Here is a 19,209-nt window from a genome sequence, read left to right as displayed (position 1 = left end):
TAAATAAAAATATATATATTTATTTATTATATATAGTATATAGGTACAATATCCCTACTGTAATGAATTTTCCAATTCAATTTAATTAATCTTACAAGGTAAATCATAAGATAACAACAATTAATATAATTACTATATATTATTATGAAGAATCTATTTTTATCAGAAGTAATTATTGAGCTACTATTATTTTACATCTGCTGAATCAATGCAAAACAAATTGCATAATCAAGTCTTTTCATTATCAAGAAATAGTTCATGCTAAACCCATTTATTGTGTTTTTGTGCTTCTCCAATTGTGTAAAAATAATCATATGCCACTACTTGTAACATTCTTAGATTTTTTAACTTTGTTCATGTCTCATGTTCCATAACTAACATTTTTCATATGAGTTATCTTTAAGTATTTCATTTTCAGATAAAAATTTTTAAGATCAAGATTATATTTTACAATCACAAAAAGCATTTTCTATAAATGCTTAATATACTTCTACTTGCTTCTATTGATTTTCAATTGAGTTAAAAATTTACGTAGTAATGCAATGCAATGTAAAACATATTAAAACAAAAAAAAACTAAGTCAAAACAGAATTTTCTGCAAAATCTAATATTTTATGTTGATATATATCAGTATTCTTAGTAATGCTAACCTATATTTTTGATACTAGCACTTCATACATAATCTATCTTCATGTCAAACTCTTACTTGGATTAGTCAGCTTTCATGTAACATATGACTTATATAATAAAATTTCAATGTCATTCTGTCGGAGATAACATCCAATTAATAAAGATTTATTTTCTTTGAAATAGTTGATAACCATGTAATTTTTCATTATTTTTTTATAAATATATATTAAATGATATGATTCTGACTACATTTATTAAATATCATATGTTAATATTTTTAGTATAATTTTTAATTTAATAATTTAAATATAAAAAAAATATATTTATAAATTAAATTACTTAAGAAAACTATAACATTAATTTTATTAAAAGCATCAATTTCGTTAAGAACATTAATATTAAAATTTTTCAATAATCTACTAATTACATTTCTTAACTAATTTTTTGACTAATAAATGTTTCATATATAGTTTTATAAATATCATAGTCTTTAAATTTTTATATGCATTTCTGTTGAGCTAATTTCATTGTATTTACATAAAACCATTAGAAATATTTTTATTGAAAATATAATCTTAATTATAAATACTGATTTAATTAATCTTAAATAATTAATAAGCAGTAATTTATAATACTAAAAAAAGTATAGTCAATTATATTTATAAGTATAATTAAAAATATCTCTCTTAATTTATCAATAATGATGAATATATTTCATTGTAAAAAGTTTCTTCTTTTTAATCATATATTCACAGTAAATATGAAATAATATTTAATAAACTAATTGTAATAATAAAATATTTAATATTTAATATCAATTACAATTTATTATTACAATTAATAAATTATTATGAATAATAATAATATGTACAACTCTTCATATCACAAGATATTTTAAAAATAGAAAAATAAATAAGAATGTTACCTGTAAATTGTGGTATGCTCCACTATCTTCCGGTGGTGTTGGCTTAAATTTGCCACAGCAGAAGTTGCAACAAAAACAGCAACAACAACAGCAATAACATGCAGTTATCAAACTACAAAATATGCAGAGTGCCTGTAAACAATAAATTATTTTTATATTAATTAATATTATAATCATAGTATTTAAATTTCTTAACTATATGATACCAATATTAAGTATTTACTAATTTCACAGTTAAGAAAATAAAAATACAATATAAAAGTTTGAATAAATAAAATAAATAAAAAATTAATTTATTATCATTTCTAAAACTAATAATAAATTTTTATTAAATTTCATAATGAAACTAATGTGAAATTGATATTTAACTGATAAAACGCTCAGAAATTAGCAAAACCTTACCTTGCACCAACCAGAAGTAAAAGCAAAGTAAGCATTGACATTTTCTTCACCAAATTGTTCAGCAACGTATAACCCAAGAGATCCATAATTATCATATATATTTCTCTTAGTTAGATCTGTTAATATGGCATGTGCTCTATTTATTTCTTTAAACTGAAACACAATCATGTTCAAATAGATGAAATTTATAAACAATTACATTTAATTAGAAATTACAAATATGTACATATAATTAGTAGAGGCTGTGAAACATATATATATATAGAAAGGAACAGTTATACAATAAAGAACAATTTATTGCAGTTTTCTACTGAGTATTGATATGTTACTTTTATAAAAAAGGATATATATATATTAACCCTCAGCAGTTGAAAAATTTTTTATTATAGGCGATCTGTGGGCAGTAACGTCTTATAGCAAACGAAATACACATATGCTTACTCATTGATTATTTTTTAAAATCACTGCCCTTAAAGTAGCCACTGTCATTATTGTGTCCATCATCTGATGGATTGACTACACCTCATCATCAAGAAATGATTTGAACACTAAAGAAATCGCTCGACTACTGCGAGAATAAATTCACACAATACGGATGAAATAAATAAAAAGAGAAAGAGTAATATAACTCTTTAACATAAACTATAGTTGATAAGTCACGTGCGTGTCTGGTTTCAAATGCAACGGTAAAATTGCTGTGTCGGGAATGTTTTGACCTTCAACACTTAAGATTTAACATTTTAATTTAGTAATCTATCAACAAGTTTGAAATATTATGATATTCAAATTAATAGTTTTAAAACTATTTCAACATTCTATATAAAATGAAAAATTATATTTACTGATAATTCAAATATATGATACTTTCAAAAAGGAATAACAAAAATATATCTATATGGAGTAAGGGTCCATTTAACCTCGTTTTTTTGTAACGTATTATTGTAATTATTTTAAACATAGATTATAGTATAACATTTTTTAAACCAATTTTTGATTAAAACATAAAATCTTTAATAGAATATTACATACGAAGAAACAAAATAATTTTTATTAATTAAAATTCCCTTACTTATTTTTAATTAATATATTTAAAATTAATAATATATTTTTACTATTATTAAAAATGCAATCCTAAAACAGAAAAACCAATTTAAGAAATTATTACTTTCAAAATTTCATATATTATTTCACTTTAACAATTTTTCATTTCTATGCTATTAACTAATATATTTAGAAAGTTATAACTTGTTATATCTTTAATTATTACCATACATACTTTAATTATTAACATGAAGTTAAATTAAATTTCAAGTATCTCAACACAATTTGCATAAAACTTTAGAAATAAATTGAAAAAATATAATTTTTGTATATTTTTTCAATATACTTTAAACTTTTACATTCTTCAAAAATAAAGATTAAATTAATTATTAGAACCAAAAGGATATTATTAATATTTCTTTTTGCATTCAAAAAAATGATATTATAAACTTTAATACAATTTCATCTTTATTCAATGAACTTTATCTTGTTTAAACTTGCAAAAACCTACACAAATGTTTTAGCTGTTCTTTGAAACAAATCTTATCTAATCTAAAACATATGAAAATGATTCATATTTAACATAACTATTCAAAGAGATGGCTATTCCACTACAAATATATAAAAATAAATAAAACTAATACTATAGTAATTAGATTAACAACAAGAAACTGTAACAAATTTTTGAAATAAATCATTTTTTTAATAGCAATAATAACAAAGGGAAAGTTATATATTTTTTCTACTAAAAATAAATTTAATTTATCCCATATGATAAATAGAAATAATAAAACAACACAAAGATAAATTAAACTACTTTAGAAAATTATGCACGTTTTATTAAACAAAAAAGGATAAAAACTGATAAGTTTTACTGAAATAGAGAAGATGTATATTCTTAATATCATATATTAAATTTTACCTTTTCCGCTGCTTCTGGATTATTTGGATTTTTATCAGGATGATATCTTAATGCTAATTTTCTATAAGTTCTCTTAATTTCTTCAGGAGTAGCAGTTTTTGGAATTTCTAAAATTTGGTACAGGGAATCCCCTGCTGTCCTGAAACAATGAAGATGTTAATAAATCAGTTAATTATCAATTCCTACCACAAACATATTTCATTAAATTGTAGACATTATTTTACAAATCACATAAAAGTGAGCATAAATTAAACAAATTTTGTTTAAATCCATAAATTAACTCAATATCAAGTGATAAATGTAAAAATGAAAAATTTTAATTAAATGTGAAAAATATAAAGTATATAATTTTTTTGTTTTTCAAATTTAAGAATTTAAGAATTTGTTTACTTTTTATATAATATTTAAAAATCTCCTATTTCTCTCATTTAGAATCCTTTCCTCTTAGTAATTCAGTTATTAAACATGATTTTTACTTTAAATGACACTACTATAATAATACCTAAAACATGTTTCATAAAATTTTAATTAATCAAAATGTAATGAATCATAATTTATTTTAAAATATTGATAATTGATTTCCATATTACAAAATAATTATTAATTTACATTCATCAATCTATATTCTTTTTATAATTAAAAATTTTTGTTATATTAGACTAGTTTTACTAATTTTAAGTTGCTATTACTACTATTATTATCTTAGTGCTACTACATTAATTTTTACAGATATACAAAAAATATTTTGTAATCTTGACAATTACAGTTACAATCAGTTTTTATATTAAGGTCTAGATAAATTAAATTATACATTTAATTAATCATATATATATATTGATTTTTGTAAAGTAACTAATCTTGATGCAGTAATTTTAAAACATACTGATAATACTCACAGATCAAGAAATTAACCTAGTCAATATAAATCTTCATTTTTAAAAACTAAAATATTTATTGACAGAATTGTCATTTTTTTCATTTTCTTCAAAAACAAATAAATGAAAATATAAATTAAATGGAAAATAAAGATTAAAACATGCAAGAGTGAATAGAAGAATAACCTACGATTTTTCCAATTTTGTAGAATTATTCAATTCTTAAAATATATTAACCAAATTTAATGAAAAAATGTATATAAGCTACTGTTAAAAGAAAACAACATAATTTTTTAGATAAAAAAATAGTTTAAAACGCAAAAATGTTCAGACAAGGGTGGTAAAATACTCACGACATTTTTCTTTTATCCATGTTTAATGAAAGTAATGTTATTTGATTATACGATACGAAAAGTAGAATTAATTTCCTACTAAGAAATTTCGAACTTCGTCGTCTCGTACTACAAGTACATAATTTTCGTCATTAAATGAACGTATCTTTTTGAATAGATGTTGTGTCGGATGATACCAAGGGAAAGGATTCAATATTTTAGTACCAAAAGTGGACACAGTTGCACCAAACTGGCGCCACTGAAAACATAAATTCAAGAAACATAAATGAAGTATGAAACTATTGGTGCATATTATTTTAACTAGATGCATAATCAATTTCATATTGTATTTAAACTACTGCTTATTTACAAGTCATATGTTTATAAATATTTCTTTCATATATAATATATATTTATATGTTAGTTATATTTATAAATTTGTAAAATATTACTATTAAGAAATAAAATATTGCTGAGATAGGAAAATTTAATTTTCTAGTAGTGAAGAAGTTTGAATTTGTAATTTAAAAAATCAATATTCAGTAATAAATTACATTAATGATTATATATGCAGTTTTATCCCCATTGCTATGTACATATATATACATGTAGTTTTATTCAAAATTATATCTATATCATACATACATATTATTTAATTTGATATAGATTAATGTATGTGTTATATTGATGAATGAAAGAATGACAATTCGTTATCTTTCTTTAATTCTAAGAATATACTAAATTATTATCAATTTATTACACATTAGAATTGATTTAGATTTTTTATTTATTGTGTTATACAATTATATTAGTTGTATTAAGTGATATGTGAATATATACATAGGTTATGAATCAAAATCTGAAGTGGTAACAAAAATCAAAATATTATTCAAAATTGGTAAAATGTTACTTGACAACATCATAATTGTCGATTAATTCTAAATTAAGTTAATATGATTGTTTCCCAATTTTTTTATCCTTTTTCCATTATGAAAAACCTGCTGGGTGAGTGCATACAAAGTATAGAATGTATAATTAATTTAATATGCAACTAAAGATATTTGTAAATGTAAGATTTAAAATGTATTTGTTGAAGCATCTCCTTTTATATTAATTTTATTCCTTGCAATATGTAGTTTGTATACTTTTGAGTAAAAAAACATATAAGAATATAACATAGGATATGAGTCCAGAACAATTTTATGCTACCTTTCCTAATACAATCCTATAATAGTCCCAATAGGGAGGGTTTCTCTGTTTAACAATTCATAGATTTTTCATCTCGTTCATTGTTGACACACACAGTGTTGTTCTCAGAGATCTAAATCATAATCATAATTAGCCAATATCATTTTATTAGCTTTAATTAATATGTAGTCTTCGTCTCAGAATGTTCGTGGTATGCTATTATAGTGAAAAAATACTTCATGATGCAGAACCATTGTTTGTTAACTAGACAATGATTTTATAACTTTCTACAGATTGGAACACATCAGATTTTCAGTTCTTGAATCACTATTATGGTAATACAATAATAATACAAATTAACATTCATTGCAAGCAAATGAGTATATCAATCACACTCATAATTACCTCAGTGGGTTCTGACAACCATTGACAAATATATTGGTAAAAAATACTTGATCAGCATTATCATTTTTATTCTTATTTCTTATTGGTAATGGATAATCTCTTCTTATCATCTATAATTTGAACTCTACTAAGGCAAAGGAAATGCCTTAAAATACTAATATATTTTTATAGTTAGCATTGTGTTCAATATATAATAATAACTTCACTATTAATTTATAAGATATAAATGTCTTCAAACTTGTATCATTGTATAAATAAATTAGTATCATATTTGTTACGCACTCAATGTATATACAATGCACTTATAGGCAAAGTCAAATATAGTAGTACCAATAATTCTTGTAAATATCTCGAAAATAGGCACGGTGGCAATTATTATTCAAATAAAAGTTGTTGAGAATTTTGCCCTCTATAATATATTTCAAAATCATTGAAATCAGACCATGCATTCTGTTTTTTTAAAAAAAAAAAAAAAAAAAAAAATAGTGAAAACCTTTTCAAACTCCCCCAATCTATATTCCTTATTGATGTTAAAATACAATATGTTCTTTTAAAATCAGAAAAATATAAACAGATTTTTGACAAAGTCACTAAAGTAACTTGCTAAATAAAGGATATTCATAAGAAAAGATTAAACAGTATTCATTTTCAATTATTGTAAAATATTCAAATAGTTTTGAAATAATATACGTTTAAGACTTTATTATAATGATCAATAATGATGAGTTTAGTTGATAACATATTAAAACAAATAAGAACCTTATAAAACTACAGCAATATGCAATGAAATTGGGATTGATATTAATAGTAATTTTAAAGTTTAAAATGTTTATAAATAGTTATTATTTTTTGAATGCAGGAAGTTGCATTTAAAGTTTATTTAAGAATATTCTTGTTGACTTTTACCATATTAATCAAAAGTTATGTCTATGTATGAATACAAATATAATAATAAACAAAATTGTTACTACAACTTCTATTACAAATATAATAATAAAATAATTTGATTAAATAATGAATAATGAAAGTTTTTTCATCCAAATAAAATCAGTAATAAGCATTTAGGGAGTAACGATATACTGCTAATGTACTTACAATGATTCTTGGTTTACTAAGCTGGGGAATAATTTTAAATGAGTGATTTTATTGTAACTCTTTTATCAGTATTTAGATTTCACTCCAATTGAAAATCAGGACTAATATAAAAGAATATGTTAAATGTATGAGGATAAATAAATTAAAAGATTTAAGTTATTATAAAGAAATAAATAAACTCATTAAATGCCATCCTTTAATTACATTCATGTTCATGATATATATTCTTCTTCTGTAGTGAGTTATGAAAAAGGTAGAGTAATGTATCGTTGCCCTGTTTTTAAAAATTTAACAATTCATATAAATTTAAATAGATGATCGACTAACAAGATTGTAAGACTCCGCCTGTATCCTCTCTCTCAAATTTTATTTTTTATAAATTTATTGCATTAATCTGTGAATAAAATATTTTAAATATTTATATGCATTGTTTTTTAACATTATCTTAACATTATTTTTTTTTTAAATTTTCTTTATTATCATAATAATTTACAAATAACTGTTATAATTTTTTTTATAATATTATTGAATAATATCAAACATAACTTTAATAATATAATTTAATAATTAATATTTTTCAATAATTTTATTATTATAACATTATTGTTTTATTTTTAAATTATTACAACATCAAACATTAAATAACAATATTTCTATAAAAAAATAGTTTTGTATTAATATATTTAACGTTAGCTATTTGGTCTATTGTTATAAAGCCAAGTAGAATAGTCGTGTTGGGAAAGTAGATATTAGAAATTAAACGAAAGAAATGTCATAATACGAAAGCTACGTATAAGCCATAGAGAAAATTGTAAAAAAAATTTTATCGTGTTAGAAAATGTAATTCAAAGCATTGAAATCAGAATTCAATAAAGTTTATCTCTTTACATAAGAATAAAAATTCGGAAATGTATGTCACAATTGATCTGGCTCTGTTTTTTGTGTATTTGCCAAATCTTCTAATGTCCGACAGTTAATATCGATTTTACGGATACATTCGATGGTAACATAACATTACTCCATATTCGGATGATATATGATATAATATGATTTCGTGGGAAATATATATATATATATACACACATATAAACGTAGCATTAGTGGACTATCATATTTAACAAATTCGTAAGTCACAAAATTTCGTTTATTAACTTTTACTATCATCAATCATTGGTTACAATTAAATGTTCAAGAAATTATTTACCTTCGCAGATGATTAAAGAATTAATTTTTTGTTTCTTCTCCTAGTTTTTGCATTTTTTAATGTTATATAGCGATTATATCCATAACATAGATAAAGATAGCATAAAGTATAGTCCCCTCGAGTAACATAGTCGTATAGTAATCGAATTTAAGTTAAAAAATCTTTGAATCGATTCAACTGTAAAAACGTAGAATATTAATAAACGATAGTAATTCACAAGATGTATTTTTATTTAAAAGATATATAGTTTTGAAAATAACTTCATTTTAAGAATACTTCATTAAAATCTGTAATATTGGTCAGGTTTTCCACACGTCTGTTCACAGATACGTAACCCGGAGTTTTATAACGATAGAATCAGAATGACGTAGTTTCTCAATATACATATGTATGAATCAATGGATAGGCTTGACCTATACGTTTTAATAACGTACTGCGTAATAAGAGTAATTATTTCAAAAGATACAGTCACTAGTCACTTTACGATGAAGTTTCATAAAATTATACAAAATTTTTTTCAGAATGATCAACAAATTTTCAGATTTCAGAAAATTGCTTCTTCGTCTCAAAAAGTGTACTTCATTAAGTCACACATACATATATAAGTAATGTGTTTATATTCATAAGTATTTTTATACTCATTGTACAGTGTGCGGACCACCTAACGAGACCATTTTGATTATTTTCATTATTAGTAACTTACTATTTACGGCAAAATAATTTTTTATCAATTTTCTAGTAACAAAAGTTATTGGAAATAATTAATGTGGCTACGTTAGCTGATCCATTCTACACATCAATTAATGTAGTTCAAATTTAAGACAGTTAGAATGAACATTTAAAAGTCTGCTTGCATACAAATTTAAAAAGAAATTGAATTGTATTAAATATAAATTATATTTATATACGTAAAAATATCATATTCCGTGTAATAAATATATATCATATATCATATAGCATTGTGTAACGAAGATAATATCAAATATATAGAGATAGATATATAGGATGAGGTTAGTCACGCAGAAAAAAAGAATATTGATCTTTCTTTTGCTACTACTATGTCTGCCAAGAACTTAAAAACAATGATAATGGAAAATAGGTATTAAAGGTAGAGTTAGGTGGAACGAAATATTTCTACTTGATTGTATTTTAGTAGGAATAGATTTTCCTCTTCACTGTCTCGTAAAAATATTTTTTGGAACCAGTTTTTAAAACATCGAGCTGCATGTTTCCTTGATCTTTATTGTACAATATCGTACAACTTCATTTCATGTTGGTTTACGTGATTTGGTGTATTTATATATTATATTTATAACATTTGCTGTATTTATTATAGCTATTTTAACGATGTGCAAATTTTTAATGTAGTAGTAAGAAGTGTTTTAGAGTTGGCCAGCATTTCACTCATCTGACTTGAGTGAGTATTTATTATTATATCGGTAAATATTGGTACAACTTATCGTATGTGATTCATTTCGTGATTTTTATTCTGTGTTAAAATTAAATTATCTTCTGTAGCAGATAAAAGAAATTCCTTTTTGTTAATAAAGAAGAAAAAAAAGAACAAAAAAGCGAAGAAATTTGTTGTAAACGATAATTTGTGTAATATAAAACATTGTTTACACAATACGTTTGGAAAATTTTTTAAAATTTTGTATCGAATTAACTGCTGTTTAAGAATGAGTATACATGTACGTATTTATTTTATCCTGTAATTTATTAACTTTTTATTTGGGATTAGAAATCTGGAAGTATAGTATGCCATTTAAAAACGTTATTTTGAAGTTTCAGAAATTTCCACTTGCAAGGAAATTATAATTTATATTTTACTTTATAAGGTCGGATTCTGGATGGATTGACTTAAGATAGTATTATTGACTTCTTAATAGAATAAAATAAGCTTATAAACAGAATGACGGCGGCTGGCTGTGAAACAAGAGAGATTCACTATGGGTATGCTCTTCTGATCTTTCTTAAACTGACTCTTATAAACTGACTTTAGACTTTAACACACTGTCTTTGACTGAAAATTCTTAGATCTTGGTCATTCTTAGACTGACTGATGTACTGTCTTAGGCTAAACTGTTAGAATGACTTGGACTGACACACTGACTCGCCTGCGCCCTTGCAACCTTATTTAACACTTAGCCGACCGATCGGGGAGATCTCCCATTTTGACCTTAGCAACGCATTTCTCGTTTTCGGTTATTACTTACATTACCTCCATTTGGAGTTATTCGCAATTACTGACGAATTGCTTCTATAAAGCACAACATATAATAAAATTCACCAATTTTTAAGACCCCTTATTCGAGTTCCCCGAGTGCGGTGGAAATCGTATAGTTTGCTCTGGGGCGTGCGGTCGGCTAAGTGTTTGACCGTTTGAGTCCCAAGCAGCGCTTGAAGCTTTCAGAAGAACACGGTCGAAAAACCTTGAACAGCGCGATAACGCTTGCCTTAATCGAGTGCGAAGAAGTCCAAACGGCGCAGTAGAGCTTGTTTAATTTTATATCGGAAAATCCCAATCGTCGCAATAGCGCTTGTTGGTACTATGTAACGTACATGCATCAGCAAAGTTGAGCACGATCGCGCTGCTTGGGACTCAAACGGTTAAACCATTCATTCTGTCCCTTTTTCACACTCGGGCCTTCCTTTCCAATCATGCCTCTTTTCTCGCAACTTCGGCGAACCAGTTACTTCAAACACACACCGCACTCATAAACTAACTTGCACTCGTCTATCGCACTCAGCTCTGTGATACTCATCCATTCAATCCTCTTGCGCGCGGTCACCTTTGTTCTAACAATTGTAAATTCAAACACTCCCGACACTCCTTCAAGGCCGTACTCATTCCAATCCTACATATATACATATATAAATACATATTTCAAACGTAGAATTTTTCATATATCTAACAGAAACATTTAAAATTGTTAAGATTATTGGTCCATTATGTATACATGTGTCCACATGTATAATATAATAATTTTTACATAAAATATTATACATTTCTGTTCCTTCCATTTTTATAAATAAAACGTTTTATCGCAAAATTTTATTTCTTTCATTAAAATTTTTACCATTTTCAATTTACCTTTTTATGCAAACTCAATTTTTCAAATGTATATACCTGTGTTATACGGGATATTCTGTTATTAGTTGCACAACCGAGTAGAAGGTCAAACTTTATGAAAAAATAAGTTGAAAAGAAAGAATACAATTCTTTTATATGGAGCTTTGTTTTTTGAGAAAATCGAATTTAACGATTCATCGGAATATCCATTAATAACGGAACACCCTGTATATTTAATAGATTCGTGATGACGCAAAGTGTTCAAACGAGGAAAGTTCTTTTTCTTTTTGATGTTTAATGTATAAATTTTTGATTACGATTACATATAAGGATAGTTAAAGGATTAGAATCAATAAAAATTTTATGTAAATATGTACCATTAATTAATAAGAAAACTATAACAGAAGTTTGTGATCAGAACGCTTGGAACTTTACACTTTTAGCGTAAATACGCTATTTTTTAGGTTGAATTGAGGTATATGGAAATTGAAGAAAGAAAAATCCAATTTTGTAAATTCATTAAGTATATCATAAACAATTTTATGAATAAAATTGATAATATTTTCATTATTTTTAGTAAGATATAGGTGGATTTAAGAGGTACTTTTGATAACTGTTTTATGTTTATTAATACATAACTTTTTAACAAAGTAAAATTTGCTGTAAATAATGCATTATACTATTGATCGCATAATCAAATAGATTTCAGCTGCAGAAACTTGCAATTTTAGTGTTAGGGGTACTTTATATCTGACTTTTGCCATTATTGAGAATACAGGGTGTCTCAGTCAAATCACGGCACCTAAATATCTGCCTTATTTATTGCTATATGAAGAAATTTTTCAGAACATGATTGCATTATTTTTTGAGTTGCATATATCCAAGATTCTACAAAACATTTTATTAGAGATTTCAAGTTCATCGATATTTTTTCATAAAAGAAGAAATAAAGCATAAAAGAAGAAATTCAGCAACCATAATAATCATAACGTTCTTAACGTTCCTGTGCATTTTCAAAAATTAAAAAGTGATAATTAAAATAAGGTGTTATAAATATCTTACTTTAATATATTAATTTAGACTTAGATACTGAATGAATAATATTTTATTTTATTTTTGAAATTATTATGCAATGTACAAAATTAACAGCAATTCGTAACATGCAATAAAACGCAATTGTGAGTTTTTATTCTAAGGTATTTCACAGGGGTAATAAATTTATTAATTATTATTATATAATACAAAAACGTACTAAATATTAAAGACAAAAGATATTAGTTAATTGATCTTTAAACTGGAGGTAGATACTGATTATCCGTAATCAAAGAACTTTTTCTATAATCATATTTTATGTTTAATTGACTTTCTTCAGATCTCTGTATGGTTTCATCTAGCCATACTCCATCTAATGGAGCAAACATAGCAACCTGAAACAGCGATTATTATAAATCTATATTACATCCAATATCTTTATGATATTCGAATTTCATTTATTAATTTAGATTATTTTTCGATATATTTCGATTATTTAATTTTTAAACGAGTAATTGTAATAATAAGAAACTTGAAAACAGTTCAAAAACGAAGAATATATAAAAAATACTTTTTCTTAGAATATGAAGAGAATATGTAGTATTTATATTATTATGATCAATCTATCCTACCTGATTGGTTGGAAGACATCCGGTGTCTTGACTATAAATTCCAACCAATTCGTAAACACCTTGTTCATTTTGACAAGCAAGCGGTCCACCAACATCCGTTTCGCAAACGTTATTCTTTTCTTCTACAGGTGCAGCACAGATAGTTCCATCTGCAGCTTCAGCTTCAAAATTTGTGCTTAATAATTGTTCCTTACAACGTCCTGTTGATAGCACTTTCATGTTAACTACGTTCATGATTACACCAGCGTAATGTGCTAAAACAGACAAATTTTTGTGCAATCAATCGTTTAATTTAATTTTATTGTAGCAATTCCTATACGATGTTTCGTATATTATCTACGTATTTTTCAAGTTATCTTTAACTGATTTTAGTTTTTACTCTTGCTTTTAACGGGATTTAATAAATTAAAAATTATATTATCATTTATATTTGCAAATAAATAAATACGTTTTATTCGTATCTTAATAACTTAATAAATAAATGATGTTCGTGTAAATTAATAGATTCTAGTCAAGTTTTAATAGACGGATTGCCAATGTTTTATAATTCATTTTGTGTTATACGTTTATACGTTTGAAAACAAAATTTATTCTGTTTACTACGGAATCGAATTAAAATATTTAAATAATTTTTGAGAAACAACTTGCATCGATTTGCGTAAATCTTTAAATATATTAACATATTGTACATTAATGTCAGAAATAATAATGTATTAATATATTAAGAATATTAATACACTAAAAGTTAAAATAATTAATTTGGAATTTTTAAAAATTTTAGTGTCAATACTCTTAATTGATGCTTTACTGTTCATATTTAAGATTGTTAATAATTAAGATTATTAGATTTTTATTATTTTGTTATGATTACTATATAGTGCATATTATAATACTATTATAATCATTATAACTATAATAATTATTACAATAAAATAGTATATTATACATATATTTGTAATAGTAACAGCTTAAATTTAAATAATTACCTTGGAGTATAGATTTTCCCCAACCAGTGGAAATACATGGTTTATTGTTTTGCACAAAATGCTTTGTCTTTGGCAAACATAAAGGATTTATATGGAGGTCGAAAGTAGGAGGGCTTTCGAGATGCAACATCGCCAGATCGTGTTCACCAGTTCCCCGCTCGTAACCAGGATGTGTACTAATGGATGACACGTTGATGATTTGGAAAGGTAGTGGTTCCTCGTGCGGTAACTCGTATCCCAATTTCCATTCTCCTAACTTTATCGAAACATCCTTCGGCGAAAGGCTTGATTGATTAATAAAATAATTCGGAACAGTATTAATTAAATGGAACAATAAAAGAACAGTAATAATACACTAAATTAATTGGTAACTTAAGTAGTTAACTTATAACTTACAATTAGTAGTTAGTTAAGCTGATAAGTTTATTCTAAGTTGACTCTACGATAAAAACAATGGAATTAAAATTAACAAAATGTGGAAAATGATGGAACTTAATGAACGTTTAACTTTATATCGTACAAAATTAATTTCACTTTTCTCAGACAAGTTTGTCTAATTTTTAACATTTTTTAATACTTGTTTAATTTAATATTTACGTGCAATAGTAACGAAATCGGTGAGTTTTAGTTTATCAAAACGATAAATGGATAACTATAGCTTATTTATAGCTAACTATAGCTTATTTAGAACTATTATGGCTAATAGCTTATTTATATTTCGTTATTTTTTCTTTTCAATTTTGTCCTCCTACCTTATTCGTGGTATTCGAAACAAGAATTAAGATTTACTTCGATCGAAAGCAATATATTATAAATATAGTTATGACAGACTCCCACTAAATTTTTTAATCTTATTTGTTATACCTGAGATAATTTTTATCTTTTTCCTTTTTAAGAAAATCTATTTTTTCTGCAGTGTATTTTACGCAATTAAAGCAGTAAAACGATAAAAAATAAGAAAAAATTTAAGTGGAAAATGAAGTAGACCGCAAATTGGGCCCAATTGCGCGAGATATCCTGTATATTAACCCTTTGCACTCGGTGATTATTTTGGTTACAGAGAAATAGCAATTCAAAGACTTTCTGCTGCAACGTCGAGAATATTTTTGAAACGGTAAATAAAGAATCGGGTATAAATTAAGACTTAAAATTATTTTATTTCGACGTTCCATGCAATCTTAGGTTATTTTAGATTTGATACGTTAATTAACATGGGTCTTCGGAATTTGATTGAACGGTGACTTAGGCTCACCTCTCGAGTGCAAAGAGTTAAAATATACTAGGCATTCACATGTTAAAATAATTAACTCCATTTCTTGAATTTTTCGAAATTTTAGCACCAAAACACTTGACTGATGCTTAATTTGTTATATTTAAAATAAATTTCTACTTTTTGTTCTTTGAAGCTAATCAATTTGGCAAATAAGCGAATCGTGTATTAAAATTAGACTATTTTTGATATTTCTGCGATTACGACGTTTTAAGAAGCTCCAGTGTCACTCAAAGCATATTTCAAGAGAAAAATAAGAAAAGAAAGCGGAATTTTGAAAGGTAAATATTTTTTATATCACAAGAGAGTTAGCTGATGCAGGCACTTGTACAACTTGATCGAAATATTTGTAACATAAAATTTTTAAGAACTACATATCCCATAATTATAATAAATAAGATTATGTACATTTGGCAATAACATTTAAAATGTAACATGTGATACATTTTTACTAAGAATAAGAACGATTCAAACGAAATTCGATATATAATAGCGATATATAATATACAATTTAACCACGAAAAGATGTACAATTTTCAATTCCATTTCCACTTCCATTTTTATTTTTATTTTCATTTACGTTTTTATTTTTATTTTAATTTCACGATCCATTAAAAATTCTAAATTCAGTGCTGGATCACGATCTATAGGTTGAAAAATGATGTTATATATCTCAAAGTTGGATTCTCTTTGTTCTCTATAATCTTTGAAAACTTTCTCGTCGAACAATGAAATTACGATATGAATCAGAATGATTGGAAACACGTAAATATATAATATCTTCATCATATCACTTCGATTATTATCATTTGTGTGCAATAAAATTGGCTATACATATATAGCTCTTATTATTAAGAAACTTTCTTAGCATAAATTGTTTACGTTTTAAGGAATTTCGATAAAGTTCTTAATAAGCTATCTTATTCTTTTATTTATAACTTGGTATGTATATTTCTGAGTCATTCGAAAATTTTCTGACGAAGTTTAAGAAAAATTCAAAGTAGAAATAACTTGAGGATTCATAAGATCGGGGATTTTATTGAATAATGTATGCATCGCTTAAAAAAAAATGTTTCCGTTTTTCTGCAAGAAATTCTTTTAAGTAGTTTTTGCTGTAGTTTTTAGAATATTTAATTTCGTAGAACTAAAAAAGTTTTGGGAAATCCAGAATGGAGGATAGTGGGGCAATACCACGCCCGATCAGTGGAGTAAAACATTCTGATTACTGTTCAACATTTTTTCCTCTACTCTTCATCGATCAATAAGGCCCAGTCTTGATTTTCGAACGTTTCTATCGAAATAATTAATGTACAAGTATAAATACCTTATACAAATTTCGTATTTATTATTATTAATTATTATTAATTATTATTTATTAGTATTACTATTTAGTATTATTATTAATTGTTATTTATTACTATTATTTATTATTATTATTATCATTATTTACTATTGTTATTATTGTTATTTAGTTATTGCTATGTCTACGTTTAGATAGCACTTTATCATTTTCCGTTTCGGCAATTTTCTCTTCGACAGAATTTCACGTAAAATTAAAACTAAAATATAGCTTTGGTGTTTATATTTGACAACTTTACCTGTCAACGCAATTGGCCGCTGTCAATATATCTTGAGTACCAACTAGCGCGCCAGAACACAGGATTTTTTTTTCTCCAGTGTGCAAAACCATTGCCTGCCATGGAATTTCGGCGAAAGCAGTCGTCGAGTCTTCTATTCCTGGTTGTTGCACTACCTAAGAATAAATTAAGTGTATTTATTTATACGGTTTTCGTTTATATTTAGAATATTAACTCTCAATAATATATAATTATACATACATGCATGCACACATATGTATTAAATATATATTGTGTATCTTGCATATTGTATATGTACGTTATTTATTGCATTATATGCAGATATTAAGATTTATACATAATTCAATCCAAAATTTTGTAAAAATGAACCAAAAATATCTTGTTTGCAGAAAAATTGGAAAATTATTAATACGGAAATTATGAAATATTTATTATGAATTTATAAATATTTATTATGAAATTGCACGAATCTTACATGTGTAGAACTTTTAAAATGCAAGTAGAAATATACAGAAAGTGTATCAAAGATATTGAAAGTACAGTTTATACAAGAGAGAAAAATAACATGTATGATTTTAGATGCATAAATTTAGCCACTTTGTCACTTTTGGCATTTAAATAACGTGGAGAAACTTAGCTTATAAATTTTAAATATTTGTGTTTCAAAACGACTTTTACTGCAATAAAAAATCTTTTGATAAGTTGCAGTAAGTAATGGAATAATTTCAGTTTTGATTTGTACCTAGCAATTTTTATTGCATAATTAATTATGTTATTATATATATGCTTACTTTCATTTCTAATTGCTGAAATTTGAAAAAATAAAAATTTTATAACTGTTTTTGCGTTTATTTTCCATAAATTTGCAAGAAAAATGAATATAACAAAATTCCTGCGTGTTTTGTATGGAAAAAATTATTGTGTAAATTTCATCACAGAAACTTACACCGTAGTCACTATTGAAATTATTCATTTCAAATTTAACGCTTCGAGTTATTAATTGATCTTCACTTTCAAATCATAAACTTTGTTTAAAGAAAGTAGGAAGTGGTCAATGATGAAACAAAACAAAAAAAAATATTTTGTTCTTTAACAATAATTAATATTTGAGACGACAAAACTAATATATACATAACACTTGAGTGAATTATAGACTGCTACTTATTACACTTATTACACTTTCTATTCTATTCTAATTTCATTATCTAATTGTTAGATTACTAAGGAAAATAATCAAAAATTGAAAATAGAAATTAAACAATATATATCATTTCAAAAAAAAGAGATTTATCTAAGAAACATAATTCAATTTTTTACATAAATCCAACTGATTATGTGAAATAAAAATAATAAGAACATAAAAAATTAATTGGAAGAAAATGGCTTTTACTTAAATTCTGTAAAAGTTTTTAAATTATTTAAGTGATTTTGTAACTTATGTAAATAAAATAAATATTATTTATATATCAATGGTTGTTGTTGAAACCTCATAAGAATGTTACACAATTAATACTGTATATATAATTTATAGTAAAATTTTTATTTTTGTCTAAATAACTAAAAATGTCTTATTTTAAGAATTACTATTATATTTATAAA

The 19,209-nt window shown here is 24.9% G+C and overlaps 2 protein-coding genes across 2 annotated transcripts in view; both read right to left on the bottom strand.

The window, feature by feature from the left end:
- LOC108550356 (Cysteine string protein) overlaps positions 1-5,318 on the bottom strand; it is a 126,726-nt gene extending 121,408 nt beyond the window's left edge. Inside the window, exons 1-4 of the mRNA XM_017904087.1 lie at positions 5,149-5,318; positions 3,921-4,059; positions 1,958-2,110; positions 1,556-1,687 (exon numbers count right to left, since the gene is read on the bottom strand). Coding sequence (XP_017759576.1) covers positions 1,556-1,687; positions 1,958-2,110; positions 3,921-4,059; positions 5,149-5,168 — 444 coding nt within the window. The 5' untranslated portion in view covers positions 5,169-5,318. The remainder of the gene's footprint in view (positions 1-1,555; positions 1,688-1,957; positions 2,111-3,920; positions 4,060-5,148) is intronic.
- An 8,063-nt stretch (positions 5,319-13,381) lies between these two features.
- The window catches only part of scaf (inactive serine protease scarface), a 25,498-nt gene continuing 19,670 nt past the window's right edge, over positions 13,382-19,209 (bottom strand). Inside the window, exons 8-11 of the mRNA XM_017903980.1 lie at positions 17,611-17,761; positions 14,743-15,026; positions 13,757-14,010; positions 13,382-13,519 (exon numbers count right to left, since the gene is read on the bottom strand). Coding sequence (XP_017759469.1) covers positions 13,382-13,519; positions 13,757-14,010; positions 14,743-15,026; positions 17,611-17,761 — 827 coding nt within the window. The remainder of the gene's footprint in view (positions 13,520-13,756; positions 14,011-14,742; positions 15,027-17,610; positions 17,762-19,209) is intronic.

This window comes from Eufriesea mexicana, unplaced genomic scaffold, assembly GCF_001483705.2.
Source record: "Eufriesea mexicana isolate 0111107269 unplaced genomic scaffold, ASM148370v2 scaffold2646, whole genome shotgun sequence".
Lineage (NCBI taxonomy): Eukaryota > Metazoa > Arthropoda > Insecta > Hymenoptera > Apidae > Eufriesea > Eufriesea mexicana.
Note: the sequence above shows the minus strand (reverse complement) of the source record. Positions and strands in the feature narration are given on the sequence as shown.